The following is a 25,859-nucleotide window of genomic DNA, read 5'->3' as shown; positions in this document are numbered from 1 at the left end:
TATTTCCTTAAGAACTTTGTCCCAGTCTATAAGTTGAAGGTTTTCTTTCAGCTGATCAAACTTCGCCCTCCTAAAGTTTAATGTTTTTGTTGTTCCCTTATTGATAACCCTACTGAAGGGCATTTTGAAATTGATAATATTATGATCGCGATTACCTAGGTGCCCCCCTATCTGTACCTCAGTTATTCTATCAGGCCTATTAGTCAATATTAAGTCCAACACGGCCTTCCCTCTCGTTGGTTCCTGCACTAGTTGGGAGAGATAATTATCCTTGATATTTGTCAAGAACCTTTTTCCTTTCTGCGATCTACAGGTTTCTGTTTCCCAGTCAATATCCGGGTAGTTGAAATCCCCCATTACAATCACCTCATTATGTTTTGCTACTTTGTCTATTTGTCCTAATAGCAGTTTCTCATTCTCCTCTGTTATATTAGGTGGCTTATAGCAGACCCCCAGTAATATTTTATTATTATTTTTTTTATTATTATTTTTTGCCCCCTCTATCTCTACCCACAGGGACTCGACCCCCTCTTCTCCCTCTCCTATATCTTCCCTTAGTCTGGGCTTTAGACGTGACCTTACATATAAGCAGACTCCTCCGCCCTTCCCCTGCGCTTAATCAAAATAATTGGTAGTGCTGTGGATTTTTCTGCAATGATAATCTGCAGAGGAAATTTCCGCAGCATGTGCAGTGCACATGCGGATTATCATTGGGGAACATGGCAGGCCTTCTACCAAGCTTTTTTTAAGCGTTTCTGCTGCGGAATTGCCGCTGCGGAAACGCTTAAAAAACGCATAGTGGGCACATAGCCTAATACCAGGCCTAGTGGCCAGTGGGAAAATTGGAGGGTTTCTGACTTTCTGTAATATACACAATGTTATGAAAAACTGGAAAAAAAATCAACAATTTTTAAAGAATAGATTTAGAATAATTAGCTGATTTAAGCAGTAGGTCATCTTCTGGTAACACATTCCCTGTAATGGGACCAAACACTTTCGCTGAGCACTTGTTCACCCAGCGGCTATTGGTGAAAATATATTTAACGTATTTATCATTTTATTATTGCCATTTATATCCTTCGGTAGAAAAAATTTCCCAACTTCACTACAGCTCCCTTAATTGTTATCATCCAAATTTCCCGTGTTCCTGGGGGCAAAGTTGGTCCAGGTTCCTGCTAAATAGTATTGTCCACAATCTTGCGGAGCCCAACAATAATAGTGAGTGTTGTGATTTTAGATGGAAATATTTTCCAGTATCTTTATACCAGATGCAGAAGGAATTGCTGCCTGTAATGATAATTTGCTCCTTGCAGCTCGGCAGACCAGTGTCGTAAACATCAAAGCCAATGCTCACTGTCCAAAATAACCATTCTCTCATCCCCTGAGCTTTTCCAAGCCAACAGATATTTCTGGAAAAATGTACAAAATGTTTAATACATTTGCCAGGGAAATATTACAGGATCATTAGACATGTTAATGAAATGCAAGCAATTTAAAAAAAAAAAAAAAAAAAAAAAAGGAACCAAAATGTTCAAAATAGGTTATTAATGGTTGTCTGAGGAATGTTCTGCTTCGCTGAATGGACTTGGGCAAATCATCACGATCCGCTGCTGGCAGCTTCCTTTGCAATTGCCGACCAATGACGTCCTACTGTAGATGTACACGATGGTAGACAAGTCCAGAGACACTGTAGATCATGGTAGCACAGATTTACGCCATGCAGGTTGTTAAGTCGCATAAGAAGCATGCAGCCTGGTATTGTCGTGCGGATAAACGGCTCCTGGGACACATTCGTGTTCCCCGGTGAAGGCCTCTTCATGGCTTTGCCCACGTGGTCTCCAGACCAATCTTTAATCATAATTGTGTCCAGTACAAAAGTAGGACATAGCGCTGATGAGGACAGACCTCTTTTCCAGCCTCCATTGCCATCTTTCTCTGCACCGTGATGGCTTCTGAGATCAGTGGCATGAGCTCAGTGGAGCACCTGTAGCCTAATGTCTGACTAGTAGCCAAATGTTGGGCAAATGCCTTCTGTTGGTTTGTGTAGACAATTTATGACATCTTCGGCTCAGTGTGTGACGTTTATTTGCAGTACAGAATTGATCACGGTCAGTCTTCAAATCTGACACCACATGTGCAATGCTAAGGAGAGGCCTTCGCGTCACATTGGTCTTACTGCTGGGTTTGTGGTGTGAGTTGCCATATTGTACAGTAGCCGGCCACGTCTAGTCTAGATTCCAGTTGCACTAACATCTCGGCGTTACATTGATTGTGTAACCAGTGGTACGCCCATTTCTCCAGTGTCCCAGGACCCATTTTTCAACACAATACCAGGCTGTGTGTTGTTTGTGCTACCATGAGCTGCCTGTGTGGCCTAGATGTCCTCCCATGCCCTGTAGCGTCTCCAGACTTGCCTCCCACTGAGCACATCTGGGACGTCATTGGTCTTCAATTGCAAAGGGAGCTGCAAGCAGCGGATCTTGATGATTTGCCCAAGTGCATTAAGCACGGCAGAACATTCTTCAGACGACCATTAATAACCTCATTGATGGCAGCCGAGGCTGTAAGTGCCGGGATTTCCGTATGTTGTGCTCATACTTCATAGTGAATAAATCGTGATGTTTTGAACTCCCCCCCCCCCCAGCATTTGCAGATCAGTAACAAGTCTGTCCATCGTGTGATTTCCATTTTTCCACAACTTTTTCTCTTTGGTTTGCAATTTCATTGTTAAGAAATGTAAACGTGTATATATGTATGTACTTTGTGTGTGTGTATGTACAGCATGTTTGTCTATATATTTGTACAGCATGTGTATGTATGTACAGTATGTGTGTATGTACGGTATGTGTGTGTGTATTTACAGCGTGTATGCATGTACAGTATGTGTGTACAGTGTGTATGTACAGTATGTGTGTATGTACATTACGTGTGTGTGTATTTACAGCGTGTATGCATGTACAGTATGTGTGTGTACAGTGTGTATGTACAGTATGTGTGTATATGTATGTACATGTCTGTATATATGTGTGTTTGTGTGCATATTGTATGTATATGCGTGTGTATATACAGTACAGACCAAAAGTTTGGACACACCTTCTCATTTAAAGCTTTTTCTGTATTTTCATGACTATGAAAATTGTACATTCACACTGAAGGCAGCAAAACTATGAATTACCACATGTGGAATTATATACTTAACAAAAAAGTGTGAAACAACTGAAAATATGTCTTATATTCTAGGTTCTTCAAAGTAGCCACCTTTTGCTTTGATGACTGCTTTGCACACTCTTGGGATTCTCTTGATGAGCTTCAAGAGGTAGTCACCGGAAATGGTCTTCCAACAATCTTGAAGGAGTTCCCAGAGATGCTTAGCACTTGTTGGCCCTTTTGCCTTCACTCTGCGGTCCAGCTCACCCCAAACCATCTCGATTGGGTTCAGGTCTGGTGACTGTGGAGGCCAGGTCATCTGGCGTACCACCCCATCACTCACCTTCTTGGTCAAATTGCCCTTACACAGCCTGGAGGTGTGTTTGGGGTCAATGTCCTGTTGAAAAATAAATGATTGTCCAACTAAACGCAAACCGGATGGAATAGCATGCTGGTTCAGTATGCCTTCAATTTTGAATAAATCCCCAACAGTGTCACCAGCAAAGCACCCCACACCATCACACCTCCTCCTCCATGCTTCACGGTAGGAACCAGGTATGTAGAGTCCATCCGTTCACCTTTTCTGCATCGCACAAAGATCCGGTGGTTGGAACCAAAGATCTCAAATTTGGAATCAGACCAAAGCACATATTTCCACTGGTCTTATGTCCATTCCTTGTGTTCTTTAGCCCAAACAAGTCTCTTCTGCTTGTTGCCTGTCCTTAGCAGTGGTTTCCTAGCAGATATTTTACCATGAAGGCCTGCTGCTCAAAGTCTCCTCTTAACAGCTGTTGTAGAGATGTGTCTGCTGCTAGAACTCTGTGTGGCATTGACCTGGTCTCTAATCTGAGCTGCTGTTAACCCGCGATTTCTGAGGCTGGTGACTCGGATAAACTTATCCTCAGAAGCAGAGGTGACTCTTGGTCTTCCTTTCCTGGGGCGGTCCTCATGTGAGCCAGTTTCTTTGTAGTGCTTGATGGTTTTTGCAACTGCACTTGGGGACACTTTAAAAGTTTTCCCAGTTTTTCGGACTGACTGACCTTCATTTCTTAAAGTAATGATGGCCACTCGGTTTTCTTTACTTAGCTGCTTTTTTTTGCCATAATACAAATTCTAACAGTCTATTCAGTAGGACTATCAGCTGTGTATCCACCAGACTTCTGCACAACACAACTGATGGTCCCAACCCCATTTATAAGGCAAGAAATCCCACTTATTAAACCTGACAGGGCACACCTGTGAAGTGAAAACCATTTCCGGTGACTACCTCTTGAAGCTCATCAAGAGAATGCCAAGAGTGTGCAAAGCAGTCATCAAAGCAAAAGGTGGCTACTTTGAAGAACCTAGAATATAAGACATATTTTCAGTTGTTTCACACTTTTTTGTTAAGTATATAATTCCACATGTGTTAATTCATAGTTTTGATGCCTTCAGTGTGAATGTACAATTTTCATAGTCATGAAAATACAGAAAAATCTTTAAATGAGAAGGTGTGTCCAAACTTTTGGTCTGTACTGTATATGTGTATATTTGTGTGTGTATGTATGTATGTATATAGTGTATACACACGTACGTACATATTAGAGGACAATGTAATGTGTGTGTATTTAAGCTAGAAATGATTGCTTGAGCAGTATATTCCTGACCTTGCCCTGTTGGCGGTATGTTGTGAATGTAAAGTCATCGCCTCCCATCACCATGCTCCTGGCTGCCGTGCCCGTGTGTGAATGATGGCAGTCCACTTTGTATGTCCAGTTTATTTCTATGAAAAATTTGCTTTCTCTATGTTCCCTTTGCCTTGAAGGGGCGTTTTACCACACAGAAAATAATAACTGTTTCTTTTACGAGGACTTAAGACTTCGCTGACTGGGAACACTCGGGTAGCTCAGCGCCTCGGGATCCGGGAGATTAGTCTCTGCACTGGGGTCAAGTCGTGTGTAGATGTGACCGCCTGACCCCTGTAGAATAATAGGAGCGGTGCCTACGATGTGCCTGCTGGTTACGAGCAGCGCAGGCCATTGACTTTTTACTACGGGCCATGTTCTGTGCACGGCTTGTTAACTTCCGCTCCATTGTCCAAAGTGTCTTGTTATCATTGCCCTTGTTATAAATTATTAGTTAATTCCGGCCTGCATGGTGTACAGTCAGTGCTGGTGACTGATGCAACGATACACATAGTATTTATGGTAAATTTAGGTCATCAGTGACTTCATTTTTGAAGGTCAAGTCCATCTACTCCTTTTCCTGGAGCAGCTTTGATAATATGCCGTAAATTAAAGGGATTCCATTCATATCTGCGAAAAGGGACCCCAGTCTCGTAATCTGGATGGGGGGACCCAGCTTTGGGACAACCAGCAATCACTTTTTTCAGTCTGAAAAATCCATCTAAAAATATCTTCTATAAAAAAAACAGAAACATGTTTTTTTGGCACAGTTTTGTAAGAACATGCGGGTTTTGGCGCTGATTTGATGCACTTTTTGACACTTTTTTACTGTGTGGGTCCTGATGCATTTTTTATTTTTTGATAGGGTGTAACAATAGGATGTGTTTTTGGTGCATTTTACCAGCAAAAATCTTGGCAAAAAAGCATTAAAGGAAATCTATCATTAAGTCTTTGCCACCTAATCTGAGTTCAGCATAATGTAGAGACAGGCACCCTGATTGCAGTGATGTGTGACTTACTGGGCTACTTGCTGTAGATTTGATACAATCACTATTTTATCAGCAGGAGATTATCCCTAGAGGTCTAGTAAACCTGCTGTCAGGTAGTTCTCCATATTCATGAGCTCTGTACAACTCCGCCCTCACCACTGATTGGCTGCTTTTTGCCTTTGCACAGTGTACAAAAAAAGCAGCCAATTAGTGATGTGGGCGGGGTTATACCGAGCTCAGCAGTCTGAGTTCTGCCAAATCTGCACCTGAGAAAACTGTGATAGTGTCAAAACTTCAGAAAGCAGCCCAGTAAGTGACACATTACTAGAATCAGGGTCTCTGTCCCTACATTATGCTGCTCTCAGATTACATAGCAGAAACCAAGTGACAGATTTTCTTTAAAAATAGCAGCAAAAATATGCAATTTAAACACAGATTATGCACCTAAGAGCGGTCATGATGCTTTTTCAAAGGTGTGTTTAAAAAAATGATTCGATCACTATTAGCGCGAAGTGATGGATCGTTAAATAGGGCTCAAAGGGAACTTGTGAGCAGGATTTTGCTAAGTAAACTACAGGCAGTGTCATGTTGGGGCTGTCGCACTGATTAATATGATACCTGAGGTGAAGAAATCCGTCTTGTGGTTCTTGTGTAATCAGTGTTTACAGTTTTGAGTTAATGATATGCCCGTGCTCTGGGGCGGGACTGTAGGCAGGGTCTTATCCTGGTGCTCTAGGCCGGATCAGCAAGAAAAGACCACCAGTATGCTCCTCATCATAGAGACAGACAGGGAGAGACAGACAAAGAGATCCTCTGTCTCTCTGATGAGGAACACACTTGTGCTTCAGGGCTGCCTGTGATCTTTTCTTGCTGATCGGGCATAGAGCACAAGATAAGACCCTGCCTACAGTCCGGCCTCGGAGCACGAGAATCTCATTAACTCAAAACTGCAAACACTGATTACACAAGAACCACAAGATTTCTTCACCTCAGGCATCATTTTAATCAGTGCAGCAGCCCCAACGTGACAAATCCTGTAGTTTACTTAGCAAAATCCTGCTGACAGGTTCCCTTTAAACATAAAGAGAAGAATAAGTTTTATAAAATGTCCAAAAATGTAAACAAAAAAAAGAAAACAGCCTCCCATCTTTTTCCCATTAAAAATATTACATAGTTACATAGGTTGAAAAAAGACCTAGGTCCATCAAGTTCAAACTTTTGCCACCAATTATCCATTTTTCGTCACTAAATTATCTATAACCCACAATGTTATTTGTGCAAAAAAAATCACTTAAGATCCGTAAAGGTCCGATGCATTTATCTTACATGTTGAATGCTGTAAAAATGCCTGCAGTGCGGTCTTTGGTCGCCTTGCTTGCTCAAAAATGTAGTAAAAAGCACTCAAAAAGCTGTATTTATCCTCACATGGGACCAATAAAAACAATAAAAAATACAAAACTTTCACGCTCCCCTTCTTTGAGAAATTCAAAAAGTTCTGTCTCTCAGTATATGGTGACTTTATTCCTCTTGGTACTTTGATTGACAGCTCTCTCTGCACAGATGCGCTGCAGAGTGAACTGTCAATCATAGTGCCGGAGGTTGTACTTAAAACTGCCGCCTACTGTGTACGGATTGTTGACTGTAGCTGTGTCGGCACATCCCTATGACTAAAAGCCAGCGCCTCCCAGGAAGAATAAAGTTATTTTTCTCCCAGTAGCCGGGCTTTCAGTGTGTTGACTGGACAGCATTATATCGCTATTAACCTGCAAATTTACCCCATATCTGCAGGTGAATAGCGTTTGGTACATGACATAACATATCAAACACTACATAAATTTGCTATCAACATAAAGCTGGGGTCACACGGCCATATTTCACAGTCCACATATGGACCACAATGCCCAGACTGAACGTGTGGTCCAATTTTGTTTCAGCCTCAATTTTATCCATAAGGCTTTAAATTTGGGGTTGGGAGACCTGCATTCAGCCTGTTTTTTTCGGTCCGTATACGTTCTGTGACTGATATCTGAAAAATAGTGACTATTCTGAACATAAACGTTCACATGAGTTCATGAAAAAAATACACAATTACAAATGTAACAGCGGGGGAGGTGAATTGGTCAGGAATAGTTTACATAAGACTTTGGCAGAGAATTCAGTTTGTAGGACACTTTTTACTTTCACACTTTGGTCCTTCCTTGAGTTGCTCAGGTATTGTTCAATTTCACACCTTGGTCAGCCAATGTTTACTTTACACGCATAACTAATTTAATTAAACTGTACTAATCCTAACTGCCATTCTCAGGTGAGGAGACAAAGACATTATGGTTGAAATTTGGGAAAATGACACAAATAAATGGGTTTCACATACTGCTGTACCTGCTTTTTTTCACTAAAAACGCAGCAAAACCTGATACCTGGGTTTTTTGCTGTGTTTTTGCACTTACTCATTGCTTTCTATGGGTGAAAAAACGCTGAAAGAAGTGACATGCTGCAGTTTTCAAAAACTCAGCAGTTTTCCAATTCAGTCAGGAAAAGAAACCAATGTGTGTGCATGAGATTTCTGAACTCTCATAGCTTTTGCAGTTACTGTAAAACACAGTTTTTAATTTGTATAAGTTTGCATAAAAAAAAAAAAAAACGTTGCAAAACTTCAACGTGTGAACATAGCCTTGGGGCTCGTTCAGGCGTATTATTGTTGCGCACATCTGTGTTTTTCATGGATAGCACTCGCACCTGTGATGGTCTCCGGGGCCATTCACATGTCCGTGATCTTTCGCAGACCGAGAACATCACCTAGACATGTCCAGTTTTGATCCGAAGTCAAAGGGTCCGTCAAAAAATCGGACCGCACTTGGATGACATCTGAGTGAGTGGCCTGATTTTTTTCAGAATGGAGAAGGTGAAGAAACTTTCTAAAAAAAAAAACCCCGATGACACTCGGATCAAAGTCTGATCAGAATAATTGGTCCGTTTTTCTCATACGAGTGAATGAGCCCTTAAAAGGCAAAATTTTTTCTTAACAAGGTGGGGGTTAAAGGTGGACATTATCAATAAGTTTTACAGAACTTGTAGTATTTTATTCCCCGTCAGATACATTTTGGGGAAGAACGGATCTGTTGTTAGAGCTCAATGAGAACTTTTCCTTTAACACTTTTTTATATTTTATTCTTCCATCCGACAGTTAATCTTGTGTTATTAACCAGGAAATAGCAGATTACATCTGCTTCATGATCACCCATTACTCTGGGGGAAAAAAAAAATCCAGTATTGATAGAGTGAGATCCACCGGGGACAAGGCACTGCAGCCGGGAGTGCAGCGCGGCGCCTCGAAAGTGTAAACAGGTTTGATAATGTCACTTATCTGACAGCTTTCTCGAGCTTAGATCATCAGAGTCATCACTAACCACAGACAAGCCGGATCTATCTTTTTGGCAGTCTCTCCTACTTGGCAGCACATGGAGAATTTCCTTCAGCCCTGTTGATGCAGCAGAACCCGTGCAATGTGTTTTTTCTTTCCTTTTCGTAGTAGAAAGCTAAGCGCCCCCATTTATCATGATGATAACTTGTTTGGATTACAGCTGTAGGCTCCTTTCCGTCCAGCATTCTGCTAAGATGGTTGATAGGGTCTCGATGTCACGGCGGCTCTAAGTAGCCGGCGCAGGTGCCCAGTTTTTCAAAGATTACGTTGCGGAGATCTCATTTGGCAGCGGCCACGGTGCAGTGCAGATTAAAGGAATGCAGGAGACGTTTGGTGGAATTCCAGATCTGCAGCTTTAGCACATGACAGATTGTTAAAGCGAAGTAACGGTAAACTGTTAGTAGGGCTCATTTGTTAAATAGGCCCAATCTAGAGCTAATCTATAGCCAGCATGATATTCGGGAGCGGTAAAACAGGCTGTGTCTGGAAGAAGGCCAAGAAGTGTCTCATAATGTAGGACGAGGGCTGGAGGAATAATAGATCCTGCACCCACGTTCTATGGGCTGAGTCCAAACAGCAACTAGACTCGTACGGCACATTGCGTCTGCGCTGAATTAAAGTGACATTCTGCTCGGCACTTGGCAATGGCCGTGTGTAACACCTGACAACGCAAATTTAATGGTTTCTTACTGATTATATTGAAAGTGATAGCCTAGTGAAACCAAGACTGGAGGGAACCGGTGATGGTATAACACACGGAGGGGCGAAACTCTTCCCTATGTGCCACATGTATGCCCAGTCTGCTCAGAACGTTCATCGGGGGAGAACCAGTGATAGTATAACACACGAAGAGGCAAAACTCTGCCCTATGTGCCACATGTATGCCCAGTCTGCTCAGAACGTTCATCGGGAGGGAACCAGTGATGGTATAACACATGAAGAGGCAAAACTCTGCCCTATGTGCCACGTGTAAGCCCAGTCTGCTCAGAACGTTCATCGGGAGGGAACTGGTGATGGTATAACACACGGAGGGGCGAAACTCTGCCCTATGTGCCACATGTATGCCCAGTCTGCTCAGAACGTTCATCGGGAGGGAACTGGTGATGGTATAACACACGGAGGGGCGAAACTCTGCCCTATGTGCTACGTGTATGCCCAGTCTGCTCAGAACGTTCATCGGGAGGGAATCGGTGATGGTATAACACACAGAGAGGCGATACTCTGCCCTATGTGCTACGTGTATGCCCAGTCTGGTCGGAACGTTCACCAGGAGGGAACCAGTGATGGTATAACACACAGAGAGGCGATACTCTGCACTATGTGCTACGTGTATGCCCAGTCTGGTCGGAACGTTCACCAGGAGGGAACCAGTGATGGTATAACACACAGAGAGGCGATACTCTGCACTATGTGCTACGTGTATGCCCAGTCTGGTCGGAACGTTCATCGGGAGGGAACTGGTGATGGTATAACACACGGAGGGGCGAAACTCTGCCCTATGTGCCACTTGTATGCCCAGTCTGCTCAGAACGTTCATTGGGAGGGAACCAGTGATGGTATAACACACAGAGAGGCGATACTCTGCCCTATGTGCCACTTGTATGCCCAGTCTGCTCAGAGCGTTCATTGGGAGGGAACCAGTGATGGTATAACACACGGAGGGGCAAAACTCTGCCTTATGTGCTACTTGTATGCCCAGTCTGATCGGAACGTTCACCGGGAGGGAACCAGTGATGGTATAACACACGGAGGGGCAATTCTTTCGTAAGGTACGCCCCTAGTTACATCTCTGCATGGGGAAGGATAGTGTACGCCCCAGAGGACCGGTTGGCTCTCCTGACATGACACGTTCAGTAAAATGTATGCCAAATAAAATATAATCTTTGGGCACTTTTTTTTAAGACCCCTGCTTTGTGCTTTTCCTCATCTATTCTTCCTGGAAATGTATAAATAAATTGGTAATTGGGTGTTAGACTTCCTATTATGATTGAGACATCACTAATTGGGAATGTGTCATAATTTTTTTTCCATTTCGATATTTCAAAAATAAATCTGTTTTTCCACTTTCTACTAGACCTAATACTAGACTCCAGCTTCCTGTTCTTCACATGGACATTAGCAGCAGTAGACTGATTCAGACCCTGTTTATTTATATAGAAGCAAAGATCATTGTGAAGGGAGTGCTTGTGACATCACTTACTGTGAATGGTGGATCCTATGTTTTCAGCCATTGTACAGGAGGAGGAGGTGAGCTGTGATATCACTTATTGTGGATGGTGGATAATATGTTACCAGCCATTGTACAGGAGGGGGAGGACGCAAATCCTACAGTATGTTATCCACTTTAAATAGATGTGTTGTCAGTCATTGTACAAGAGGAGGAGGAGGTGAGCTGGGACATCTATTGTGAATGGTGTATCCTGTGTTATCTACTTTATATAGAGGTGTTATCAGTCATTGTACTAATTGTACAAGAGGAGGAGGAGGTGAGCTGGGACATCTATTGTGAATGGTGCATCCTGTGTTATCTACTGTATATAGAGGTGATATCAGTCATTGTACAGGAGGAGGAGGCGAGCTGTGACATCACCTATTGTGAATGGTGGATCCTTTGTTATCTACTGTATGTAGAGGTGTTATCTGTCATTTTACAGAGGGAGAAGGTGAGCTGTGATGTCACCTATTGTGAATGGTGGATCCTATGATATCAGCAATTTTACAAGAGGGGAGAAGGTGAATTCTGTGTTTTCTACTGTATGTAGGTTTTATCAGTCATTATACAAGAGGTGGAGGAGGTGAGCTGTGACATCACCTACTGCAAGATTTCTGGATTTTTTTTTTCTTATCTGGAAAATTAAAAATAAAAAAAAAAGCTTCTAAAAATTTGTGAACTAATGTTTTACATAAGAACCTGATTCACACAGATCAATTTTTTATGTCTATTTTAAGTTAAAATGAATACTTTAATGAAGCATGTAAGCAATGTAAGATAAGGAGTTCACAGTTTTAAGATAGTAAGCGTGGGCAAATAATATATATTTCTAAATTATAACCAGAACCTGGCAGAACGGTAATATACGGGAGCGAATGGCCCGAACAATAGGGACGATGGGCAATGGTCCTGACTTTGGCGGCAGTCTGGTTGCATTACCCTCCTGGGTAGCTTCACTGCCCCTCCGCAGCGCTCTCATGGTGATATCCACCACTGGTTACATTGTCGTTGACTCCATCTCCCATCGATGTAGATGAGCGGGTGCAGGATCCCCCTAACTCATAAAGTAGTAAATACAGACCCCTAGCCGCCATAATGATAACCAGTTTTTCCTACAAAGCCATTGCATTGGTCGCTGAGGTGGAACGAGAGTTACTTTTTCAGTCTATGGATTATTTCATCTTTTTCTCTCCTTTTCTTTTTTTCATGGTATTCCGGACAGGAGCGAGATGGAATGAGGGCAATCCTGGATTCCTACGACAGTGAGCTGACCCCTTCGGAGCACACTCCTCAGCTGACTCGCCGTCTCCACGATGCCGAAGAGAATCTGCAGAAAATCCATGCACAGAATGCGGAGATGGAGGTAATTGCTGTTGTATAGGTGGGGTACAGAGACAGCCATCAGCAGGGTGACATGTGCCTCCGTTAGACCACAGTTGTGGCTATGAGCAAATATGAAGCTTTAATCCTGTATAAGTAAACTTTTAGGCTTTGCAATGCTCGCTGGGAAAGCAAGTATGCAAATAAGTTCTCTTGGGGAAAAAAAAAGCTGGTTCTTTAGTGACACCTACTAGAGGTAGCTACTTTGACTTGTAAGGTAGCAGCCTCCAGCTGGTGGCATCAGATATTCAGTGTCCTACCACCGGGCGAAGATCTGGATTGTATCTCCTGTATCGTCACTCAAAAGTTATCCTTTATCGGGGTACACAGTTTTTGAAGTATCTCGTCAGGGAGGTTGCTCCATACATCTTGGAGAACTAACCTCAGATCTTCTGTGGATGTCGCTTGTGCAAGTCCTTCTGTCTTTTCATAGGATCCTAGACAGACTGGATGATGTTGAGGTCAGAGCTCTGTGGGGCCATTTGTTCACTTCCAGGACTCCTTGTTCTTTTTGACCCTGAAGATGGTCCTTATGACATTGGCTGTATGTTTGGGGTCTTTGTTCTGCTGCTGAATAAATTTGGAGCCAATGAGACGCCTTTCTGATGGTATTACATGATGGATAATTATCTGCCTGTGTATCTCAGAATTGAGGACACCATTAATCCTGACTCCCAACTTAATTTGCTGAAATGCAGTCCAAAACTTTCAAGAATCCTCCACCATGTTTCACTGTTCCTGCAGCAACCAATCTGCCTTCTGTTACAACCATATATTTCACCTTTTGACTCATTAGTCCAGTGCACCTGCTCCCATTTTTCTGCATGCCAGTTACTATGTTTTCATCTATAGTTGAGTCGCTTGGCATTAACTCTGTCACAGGTATGGCTTTTTTGCTTCAATTCTACCATGAAGATAACTTTTGGTGTGACTTCTCCAAACAGTAGATGGGTGTAGCTGTGTCCCACTGGTTGCTGCCAGTTCTGAGCTGATGGCACTGCCTGAAATCTTCTGATTTAGAAGGGAAGTAAGCATGATGTGTCTTTCATCTGTTGCAATGTTTCCTTCGCCGACCACTGCGTCTATGGTCCTCTACGTTGCCCATGTTTTGGTGCTTCTTCAAAAGAGCTTGAACAACACATCTCGAAACCCCAGTCTGCTTTGAAATCTTTGGTCGGGAAAGATCTTGCTGATGCAGTATAACTACCTTGTGTCTTGCTGATCTCAGTCTTTCCATGGTGTATTACCTGTGACATGAAAGTCTCTTCTACAACCTCACCTTTGTAGTAGAATTTGTCTGTTCCTCACCCAGTTTTTAGCCTCCTGCACAGCTGTTTCTGTTTTAGTTAATGATTTTGTGTCAACCTACATATGAAAATGCTGATCGTTATCACCCATTTATTATAATTGGTTTCTCATACACCTGACTATAATTCTACAGAATCCCTGACTTTGTAGAAGTGGACCTCCAAGAATTGATGCTGTATGTGTGTATATATATATATATATATATATATATATATATATATATATATATATATATATATATATATATATATATATATATATATATATATAATATATATTTCCATGTGCGTGTGTATGTATATATACAATATATATATATTTTTTCAGGATTCCTTCCTCCTCTCATGCACCTTTGTTCCTAGGCTTCACCCCTTACTGCCCGGTTGTTTCCTACCTCGTTTGCTATCGGCGTGGCACATGCCATGCACAGCGGCACAGTGTTAATATTAGGTTTAGCCCCATCTGCATGGACGGCAAAATCTCCCTAAACAACAACATTAAAAGCCATTTTATTACAATACATTTGGCTCCATGTAAAACATTAATGAAGGGAGAGACGCCGGGAGGACACGTTTTTTAGTGATTTAGTGTGACAGAGATCGCCATATGTATCCTAATCAGTTCATTAGGAGGCGGACGATCTTGGCACACCGGAGCCCATATGTTCACGCTTTGTTTGCCAGTTAGACCAAAGGCTGAAATGGAAACCTGTTAACTCCTTGACCAATAATTATCACCTTATCCGACAAGCCATATTCTTCTTGTTTGCACCGAAGATTGCTACTATTTACCGAATACTTCTTGAGCGAAGGCCACACGTGCCACGGAGGTAGTCTTCTCCAACTGTTGGCGCCTTGCTGACACCTATATAGGAGCCTTCATCCTGGTTTAATTGTTAATTGTAGTTGATGTGAAATAACAATTCTGAACCTTCTTTTCTTACTGCTTTACATTGTGTTCTTCCTCCTGGAAATGGAGGAGACCAGTTGGATTTATGTTTCTGCACAGTCTGTAAATAAGGGTTTCCAATAAGTGCTGTCAGATCGTATAGGAACACGCCCCTTTGATGGATAATGGTAACACCCAGTTGTCAGTTTATATTTTAAAAATAATAGAATAACAGTGGAACATCTGAACATTCCATAATGATTCTTTTCTTTCCCCTCTGTGTCTGCTCAACCATCAACCAGGGCACATAGAAGGGCACCACTTTGGTGGTATAACGTTGTGACGGCCATGATGCCACTTTGAGAAATTGCTTTTCCCCGCCGCGTTACCTTTTCTTTTCCCACTGATCCAGCTTTTTCTTTGGTTCTTCCCGGCATATGATTTGTCCGTCAGCGCTGCCTCTATGGGACTTTACTCCTACTTCTACTTCTTCCATGTCAGTCTGCAGCGCTGGTTTCATTGTCTTGTCACCCATATCAGCGAGCCTGGCAGGAAGGAAAAATAGACCTCTTGACCCCAACTCCCCTGCGGGGACGTAGAGAGCGCAGCCGGGCGCCAAGGAAAAGCTCTCTGCCCCTGCTGATTTATCGCACCCTGATGGAACGGAGAATTTTATCATCCCCTTTTATCTCCTACTAGTAAAAACTAACCTGAACTCTGTATTTGCTTGACTTTTAATTGCAGTCAATTGTTTGCTGTTATCAGCCATCTCTGGCTAGGTCCCTGCTGATTGTAGTGTCTTTACAAAAGATTTCTTCCAAGAAGCCCATAAAGATTCAGATCCAATTTTACCCAAAGCTAAGAAAGAACCCCCAGATCAGAGCAAAAAATATTGTTAACCTAATATTACTTTACACAGGTAAGATACAATTTCTTCAGGTTGTTGCACCTGGACTGTCCACAAGGTGGCAGCAAATATTGTGCTTCAGCAGTACGTGGCTTTATGTTTTACCTGTTTTTTATAAATCCACCACCAAAAGTGATGTCTATGTCTGAAGACTTATCAGGGTGCACATTAGCCTTTCAGTATTAAAGATCTTGTTTTTTTGCCTACTTGACAGGTGGCAAACAACCTCATGGCATCTTGGATCGTAAGCTGCCAGCAGTTCTGAATTTGGACAATACATGAGTATGGTGAAATTAGATCAAGCGAATTTCCGAGCAAAATGCTCATTGATCATATACCTGCATAAAAAGTTTACAGCTTTATTCTCAGATTTCCCCTAAAGTGGCTTGACCTACCTTTTAGAGTCACAATCAATGAATATCTGGTATTTTTACTACTATCTACTATATAATTGTCTTATCCTGTCTGTCTGTCTGTCTGTCTGTCTGTCTGTCTGTCTGTCCAGGAAATCCCGCGTCGCTCATTGGTCCGGCAGCGGCCAATCAGCACCGCAGGATTTCTGAAAAAAGATGGCGGCCGTTAGCGGCTCATCTGCGGGATGGAATGGAGCGGCGATGCAGACGGGAGATGACCGGCGCGAGGCGCTCATCTCCCGGCCGGCAACAGCAGAAGGAACCCGACCGTCGGACCCATCTGCGGGACGGAGATGCAGCCGGGAGATGACCGGCGCGAGGCACTCATCTCCCGGCCTGTATCAGCGGAAGGACCGCCGGCGCCGCTGACCTCCATGCGGAAGGGAGGACCTGGGAGCGGCGCTACGGGCCGGGATACTTCTGCTGCGAGCGCCCGCTCATGTCCCGGGTTCTCGCAGCGGAAGTACCCGCTCAGGCAGCGCTGCTCCCCATGTCCTCACCAAGACGATTCGATGATTGGTCGCGGTCTTCGAACACCGCTGTGCTGATTGGTCGCCGACGCTGCCCGCGACCAATCACGGATTTGGGCGCCACATTTAAACATCGGCCGCGACCAATCAGCACAGCGGTGTTTAAATGTGGAGCCAAGATCGGTGATTGGTCGCGGCCGATAATTAAATTTGGCGCCCAAATCTTTGATTGGTCGCGGCCAGCGTCCGCGACCAATCAGCACAGTAGTGCTTAACTTTGGCCGCAAGATCAGTGATTGGTCGCGGGCCAAGTCCGCGACCAATCACCGATTTGTGCGGCACATTTAAATAGCGGCCGCGACCAATTGGACCCGCAGCGCCGCTCCCCGGTCCTCCCTTCACACCCTTGCCGCATGGATGTCAGCGGCGCTGCCTGTCCGGATACTTCTGCTCCGAGAACCCGGGACATGAGCGGGCGCTCGCAGCAGAAGTATCCGCACCCACAGCGCCGCGCCCCGGTCCTCCCTTCACACCCTAGCCGCTGATGTCCCCACAGTATCTGCATGGTGTTACAAAGGTCCGGACATTTGTGTTAAATGCTGATTGGTCGCGGACGCTATTTAAATGTGCCGCCCAAATCGGTGATTGGTCGCGCACAGCGTCGGCGACCAATCAGCACAGCGGTGTTGAACTTTAGCGCCAAGATCACTGATTGGTCGCGTGCGGAGAGCGCGACCAATCAGCGAATCGTATTGGTGAGGACCGGGGAGCGCCGCTGCCTGTGCGGATACTTCCACTCAGAGAAGCCGGGAGATGAGCGACTGCTCGCAGCAGAAGTATCCCGACCCACAGCGCCGCTCCCCGGTCCTTACTTCACACCCTAGCCGCTGATGTCCCCACAGTATCCGCATGGTGTTACAAAGATCCCGACATTTGTGTTAAAAATCGCTGATTGGTCGCTGGCGCTGCCCACGACCAATCACCGATTTGGGCGCCAAATTCAAATATCAACCGCGACCAATCAGCACAGCGGTGTTTAAATGTGTAGCCAAGATCGGTGATTGGTCGCGGCCGATATTTAAATTTGGCGCCCAAATCGGTCATTGGTCGCGGGCAGCGCCTGCGACCAATCAGCGATTTTTAACACAAATGTCCGGACCTTTGTAACACCATGCGGATACTGTGGGGACATCAGCGGCTAGGGTGTGAAGGGAGGACCGGGGAGCGGCGCTGCGGGTCAGGATACTTCTGCTGCGAGCAGTCGCTCATCTCCAGGCTTCTCGCAGTGGAAGTATCCGCACAGGCAGCGGCGCTCCCCGGTCCTCACTAATACGATTCCGCTCCCCGCTCCTCACCAATACGATTCGCTGATTGGTCGCGCTCTCCACACGAGACCAATCAGTGATCTTGGCGCTAAAGTTAAACACCGCTCTGCTGATTGGTCGCGGCCGCTGCCCGCGACCAATCACCGATTTGGGTGCCACATTTAAATAGAGGCCGCGACCAATCACCGATCTTGCCGCAACATTTAAACACTGCAGTGCTAATTGGTCGCGGATGCCAGCCGCGACCAATCAGCGAGATTGGCGCCAAATTTAAACAACGCTCTGCTCATTGGTCGCGGACGCCAGACGCGTCCAATCAGCGAGATTGGCGCCAAATTTAAACCTCACTCTGCTGATTGTTCGCGGCTGGCGGCCGCGACCAATCAGCGAGATTGGCGCCAAATTTAAACAACGCTCTGCATCGCTCTGCTGATTGGTCGCGGTTGCCGGCCCCGACCAATCAGCGATTTTGGCGCAAAATTTAAACAACGCTCTCCATTCCTCACTAACACGGTTCGCTGATTGGTCGCAGCCGCCGCCCGCGACCAATCAGCAGAGCGATGACGAGCGTTGTTTAAATTTGGCGCCAATCTCGCTGATTGTTCGCGGCTGGCGCCGCGACCAATCACCAAAATTGCCACCAAATTTAAACACCGCTTTGCTGATTGGTCGCGGTTGCCGAACGCGGCCAATCAGCGATTTTGGCGCAAAATTTAAACACCGCTCTGCTAATTGCGCCCCGTCGCCCGCATACCTATTCTAGAATACCCGATGCATTAGAATCGGGCCACCCACATCACAATATTCATAATACTCCCGATAACGGGAAGCCACGGGGGCAGCTGTAATAATTTTGTGTGTTCTCCCCATGCAGGCAGTAATGCTATGCTGATTGCCTCTAACACTCTGCTCATTGCCTCACAGAAGTGTAACTGCTCTGCTCGTGTGCCTAACGGAAGTGTAACCGCTCTGCTCGTGTGCCTCGCGGAAGTGTAACCGCTCTGCTCGTGTGCCTCGCGGAAGGGTTAACCACTCTGCTCGTGTGCCTCGCGGAAGTGTAACCGCTCTGCTCGTGTGCCTCGCGGAAGGGTTAACCACTCTGCTCGTGTGCCTCGCGGAAGGGTTAACCACTCTGCTCGTGTGCCTCGCGGAAGGGTTAACCGCTCTGCTCGTGTGCCTCGCGGAAGGGTTAACCACTCTGCTCGTGTGCCTCGCGGAAGGGTTAACCACTCTGCTCGTGTGCCTCGCGGAAGGGTTAACCGCTCTGCTCGTGTGCCTCGCGGAAGTGTAACCGCTCTGCTCGTGTGCCTCGCGGAAGGGTTAACCGCTCTGCTCGTGTGCCTCGCGGAAGTGTAACCGCTCTGCTCGTGTGCCTCTTCAGAGTTGTGTGCATTCACTGTTTTTGTCAATCCCTTCTGGGACATCCACAACTAGTGACCGATTTAACACACATTCCTCCCTTGTCTGACGACTGGTCACCACCTAGATGCCACCACTGAGCCACGTAGCACATTGACACACCAGCAGGCCCAGCACAGATGGGTCATGGCTGACTACTTGGGGACCACCTGATGACTTGATAACGTGCTGTTCTCTAGTCCCAGCTTTAGTCCCCAATGTCTCCAACGTGAAATCTGCTGATGTCGGCTCTTTTGTCCACTCCTTGTCTTCTCTGTATCCTCACAGTACACCGATTCCTCGCTGTCTGGCGGAGGACACAAGACGTGGCGTGTTGAGATCAGCATAATATTGTTGCTGAATCTGGCTTTTATGGCATTGTATATAGTTTGCTCTGGTTTTCTTTGTGCCCTTTGGCACGACGCGTGCTTCTGTAGGATAAGCCGTTACCTTTCCGTTCTGTTTTTCCTTCTCTTCTAGAACACACTGTTTGCTGAGATTCCACCGGATTCCGCCGTCTCCACACTTATATTGAAAGATTAGACGTCCCCGGCCATTTATTTGGCGTCGGCTTTAGTCGTGCATAGCGTTACGCACGTCCTTTTATTTATCGCAGATAAAGCTCCAAACCGGCGTCATCCTCATTAATCTCCTTTGTGTCCATATTTTAATTACCACAAGCAGGGACGGATGGCATTTGGAGCTGCAGAGCGTTATTGCTCTCAAGTCCTTGCTGTTTCGGGGGTTAATAGAAAGCGGAATATGGCAGCATTCGTCTTATGCAGCGGACCTTGATTGCATTGCTCTGGGTCTGTTTCCTGCAAAGTAGCTGATTGGCACAAAACAAAATTGAAATTACACCTGTATTGATCAGTTGATATGTGATCTTGTTACCATGCGGCTGCTTCAGAAAAGATTGCACTTCTACTCTCCGTCCTGCATTTTACTAATGCGGTAATGCCTCCTGACTCGTGTGCGGGGTTTATATAGGATGCAAAACTCTTGATCTGCAATGGGCTGAATCCTTAAACTGAATGTCTGCCTGGGAACTCAAATATTAAGAAAAGTTTAAACTTAATAAAAAAGAAAAAAAAAGCTATTTAAAATGGTGACCGGAAATTGTTTATTTTTTTTATAAAGCTTCAAAACCCCTGCATAGACATTGAGATACATGATATCGCTTGTTGTGCCTGTTGCCACCACTAGAGGGAGCTTACGACAGTGTTATACATAGTGCTCAGTCTACAGTAGGCTCCTAAGCACCCTCTAGTGATTGCAACTGGAAGCCAAAACTTTATCCTGTAACTTTGTGGAACACATTTATGAAAACTGCCGTCAATTTAGCCAGTGTCTAAATTAAAGCTGTGCTAATTAATTCTGTAGTGTTGTGAGAAATTGTCATTATCCTTCTCACTGGTTAACGTTCACACTCATTTTATAAACCCGAAGAGTTGTGACTTTTTATATTTTTCATTTTTCATGTGGTCAAGCTGCAGGCCACGTTCACTTTTCATCTATCGTTACCAAACTCTATGGTAAAATCAGGTCTAACTTTTATGCAAATCGTTAAGGAGGGTTTTTACGATCAGACGATCTTGACCACCTGAATCCTTATGATCGGTCATCGATGTAAGATCTGCGAAAGGCTTACACATGGTGTCCCTACCAATTAGCTGTTATAAGCTTTGGGGGGTGGCAACGCTGCTGCACAGCTCTGTTCAATTTATTGCGGCCACTGCCTATTATGCGATGCGCAGACCAGAGACCATACTAATTATACTGTAGGTAATAAGCAGCAAATTTTAGCAGAGCTGTGTGTATCCTGATGTAGCAGAGCCATGTGGGTGGAGCAGAGCCGTGTGGGGGTGGAGCAGAGCCGTGTGGAGGTGGAGCAGAGCCATGGGGGGTGGAGCCGAGCCATGGGGGGTGGAGCTGAACCATGTGGGGGTGGAGCCAAGCCGTGTGGGGGTGGAGCCGATCCGTGTGGTGGTGGAGCCGTGCTAGGTGGGAGTGGAGCCGTGCTAGGTGGGGGTGGAGCCGAGCTGTGTGTATATACAGCAGTGCTGAGTGTGCATTTGCTGTGCATGCAGCAGTGTTGTGTATATGTGTGCGCTGCAGAGTGTACATAATGTGCATAATATACACTGCAGAGAAACACTAACAATAGATCTATTACCACCTGATTCTACCAAAGTACATTAACGTTCCATTCCAGCGGGTTTATTTTTTTATTTCATCATTTCTCATCTATCTGTAATGTATACTCAATGTGTGCATTAAAATACTTACCCATCGCTGTCTTCTGCCGTTTACAGCGATGCTCCGATCCCTATTCTGCATCATGTGACCTTGGCTCTTTCTTGCCGGCTCATACTGTGGCCTTTAGTTCCTCTCTTAATGTAAAGATTTGCACTGATAAAGTAACTTCTGGTCCACAGAGAAGACTCTGTACTGAGCCAGCTAGTCACAACTGCGTTCAAATGGTCCTGCAGAGGATCGGAGCTGAGCAGGAAACTGCACACGACAGTGAGCGTTAATTATTTTAATGCATCCACTGTACACATATAACTTGTACCTAACAGATAGTTGCAGGGTGTAAGGTAGATTACAAGGAAGACAAGGGAGCGTTTTCTAAGCGTAGTATTAGATTATATCAGGATTGGTAGCAAATTAAAGATTTTGCTCATTTTATATGGTTGTGAATACAGGCATAACTCTAGAATAACGTGTATTCCGTATAAATCCTTGTTAACTTTCTGCTGCCACCTTGTTAAACCGTGGAGGGTCCTTTAAGAGGTTCCATTGTAACGAAAATGTTTTTTAGAAAAATTGCAAGAAATTGACGCTTCAACTGGATAAAAACACAACGCGTTTCGGCTGGGTCAGCCTTCATCAGGTGAATCATTCACCTGATGAAGGCTATTCCAGCCGAAACGTTTTGTGTTTTTATCTTGGCATTTTAATAAGCCGTATTTTTTCTAAAAAAACAAACAAAAAAAACACCTAACAGATTCACGTCTATCGGAATCATAGTCAGTTTCATCCGATATCCATCATTTCCGTTGAACTCCTGGACTAGATTGCAACACCACCTCCTTTCTTTAACCCACATTTCTACCAACACTTTTTGTTTGCCAGGTAGCTGATGCCTAATGTCACTATATACTCGTTATAGATTAGATCTACAAATAAGTAAGGAGGCTTTTATGGTCTGTGACTTTTCTCTAATTGTTTTTTGAACATCTGCTTAAATGACCAGGAACACTGCACTAGGTAATGAGACCTGCCCATGTAACGTAGCTTGTATGCAAACTCTGAGAGAAAGATTAAAAGGACCAAGAAACTTTTACAAAGACATCAGTATTTTCCTTCTATCAGACAGAGAGAGTGAGAGGCCTAGAGGGAAACTCTGCTTTTATTCAACGTATTCAATGTATTTCCATATTACACACGTCTGATAGATACAGGCCTTACTTTAGGTACCAACATCTAGATGGAGATCGGTTGAGTGGTTGTTGCTCATACATAGATTCCTACATCCGCTCCTATATTTCAGAAAAAAGCAAAGCAAATCCAGCTATTTTTTTAAACTCCCATAGAAGTGAATGGATGGAGCAACACATGTTCAGCCTCCTTTTCCATTCATAATGATCGCAAGGCAGGGTCAGAACCCATCTCTAAGACCTACATGGCAGATACTGTGGATAAGGTCGCATAGACACATCCGTGATGCACAGACCGGCCGAGGGTCTTTTGACATGCGGTCTACATCCATATAGGCATAAATGAGGCTGTCTGGTAAAGGGCAGGAGGCCAGGCTCTGTATGTGCTATCAAAGCCAGAATGGTAGAGAGATGTGCTGGATCTTCATGGAGATCAGTCTTGGTGTATTTGGGACTCATCTGGCGTTATGTTGCAATATACAGTCTTGCTCATCATTATTGGCACTCAGGAAGTACATAATGTGGAATATCTCCTAAATTAAATGAATCAAGTGAAAGTTTTTTTTTGTATAGAGACTCATGTTAAATACAAAAGAGCAAATGATAAAAAATAATTTAAAACAAAAAACAATGGGAGAAAAAATTTAAAAACCTAAAGCTTGCTGTGTACTGGTATTGGCAACCTTTACATTAATTTAGTATGGAAACAGTTTGACTCGCCTGTGGTAAATCACAAGAGATTCACCTGTGATTAATTGCTGGTACCCATGTGACATGAATTAGCCAATGAATGATGACTTCAGTGTTTTAAAAAGCCACATGGTAGGCCCTGTTCCTTTGTCACAATGGTGAAGATAAAGGGGCTGTCTGAGGATATCACAACTGCTATTATTAGCAAACACAAGACTTCCAAAGGGTATAAGGCCATCTCCAAAGAGCTTGGTATCCCAGTTTCAACAGTGCGTAATGTTATTAAGAAGTTTGCCAAGCATGGAACCGTCAAGAACCTCCCTGGACGTTGGGGAAAGAGGAAAATTGACAAGGGATGTCTTAGTAGGTTGGTGTGAATGGTGGAAAAAACACCATGTCAAACATCTAAAGACCTGAAGGACAGCCTGGAACAGTCTGGGGTCATGGTTTCATCAAGTACCATATGCCGCACACTAAACCAAACAGAGCTTTATGGGCGAAGGCCAAGAAAAAAAACACTGCTGATGAAAAAACATAAAAAGGAACAATTGATCTTTGCCAAAGAGTACCTTGACAAACGACAGTTTTTTTGGTAAAATGTTGTGTGGACAGATGAAACAAAAATAGAGCTTTCTTTAGCAATGCAAAGCAACAGTTTCTTTGCAGATGGCACAATGAAGCTTATATAGAAAAGAACACCTTACCAACAGTTAAGCATAGTGGAGGATCCATAATGCTGTGGGGTTGCTTTGCTGTGTCTGGTACTGGAGGCCTTGACCGTATCACAGGAATCATGAAATCAGAGAATTATCAAGAGATTTTAGAGCGAAATGTCCTAACCAGTGTAAGAAAACTTGGTTTGAGTCGATGATCATGGGTCCTCCAGCAAGACAATGACCCAAAGAACACATCCAAAAGTACACAGGAATGGTAGAAAAAGAAAAAATGGACTGTTTTAAAATGGCCAGCAATGAGTCCTGACCTCAATCCCATTGAAAATCTTTAGGGTGAGCTGGAATCTGTCATTGGGAAAAAAAAACCCTGCAAACATTCAAGAGCTTGAACAAAGTGCAAAAGAAGAGTGGGAGAAAATGCCAGCTGAGAAGTGCAAGAAGCTTATAGATGGCTACAAGAAACGTGTCAGCAATGCCAAAGGGAGTTCAACCAAGTATTAATTAGGGGTGCCTTTATTGCTGCACATGCTGGTTATTCTGTTTCTTTTTTTCAAATTGTAACATGGAAGTTGAAAAACAATGTTTTATTGTTGTATTTCTTTGGACCACTAATTAAAAAATCCTGAGGATATAACTTTGGTACATTTCCATTTATTTATGAAGCTATTGTACAGGCTATGAAAAAATGAAGGGGTCCCAATAATTGTGAGCACCACTGTACTACTTCTGGGACATGGTATGTAAATCAACACCCTTAAGCATATTTGTCTCTCTGGGTTTCGGCACCATTTCTTTAAGCATCAAATGGTGAGCAGTGCTAATGACGTTGTGTCCTCACATACCCTCTGGCATATGTGCATGTTTGGCAGGTCTCGTGCACGTGTCCTGTTAATTTTTTCAAACCTACTAATCGTGCACCATGATAGACTGTGTGTGGGGATGTGATGTCACCGATGCATTCATCTCCCAATGCGGAATTGAACAAGTCCTTTATGTTTTACAGCTCCCTAATTTTTCTTTTTGTCTTAGTCTAGCGCTCAGCCAGCATCTTCAACCAGGGTTCTTCAGAACATAATTAGGATTCCCTCAAAGGGAACCTGTTGTAAGGAATTGAAGCCTTAAAGTAATGGCATGTATGTACGGGGGCTTTCATGGTGAACAACAACTGAATAACAGAAAGTGGGGGCAGGTCTTTGTCCATATCCTCCTTTTTTGTCTTCTTTCATTGCATGTAGATATAATAGAGAGGCGGGCTTTCATTTTGGGGGCAGAGAAGCCATTTGCAAGAGCAATGTATTCAGGGAAGTGAGTGAAAGCTCCAGCACCTATTGTGCTGGTAGAGTGCTTTTCCATTGAGCCATTCGCTGACAAAAGATAGGATAGCAAGATAGAGCATGAGAATTGGGACATTTCTTGCAGATATTAGATATGTAACCAAAAGCAGTTTTAACATTTAGTGCATGACTGCAGCAAGACCTTGGTTTTGTATGAAAGGACAGATATGCTGGCAGTTCCTAGATACGTATAATT

General features: G+C 44.1%; 1 protein-coding gene across 2 annotated transcripts in view; it reads left to right on the top strand.

Annotated features, from left to right (window-relative positions):
* Positions 1–25,859, top strand: part of MAD1L1 (mitotic arrest deficient 1 like 1) — a 751,355-nt gene that overhangs the window by 266,051 nt on the left and 459,445 nt on the right. For both annotated transcript variants that reach the window (XM_073648135.1, XM_073648136.1), the window contains exon 12: positions 12,656–12,796. In XM_073648135.1, the coding sequence (XP_073504236.1) occupies positions 12,656–12,796 (141 nt within the window). The remainder of the gene's footprint in view (positions 1–12,655; positions 12,797–25,859) is intronic.

The sequence above is a fragment of the Phyllobates terribilis genome, unplaced genomic scaffold (genome assembly GCF_046119375.1).
Source record: "Phyllobates terribilis strain yellow unplaced genomic scaffold, ASM4611937v1 Scaffold_9__5_contigs__length_417890890, whole genome shotgun sequence".
Lineage (NCBI taxonomy): Eukaryota > Metazoa > Chordata > Amphibia > Anura > Dendrobatidae > Phyllobates > Phyllobates terribilis.
This window is presented reverse-complemented; position numbering and strand designations above follow the sequence as displayed.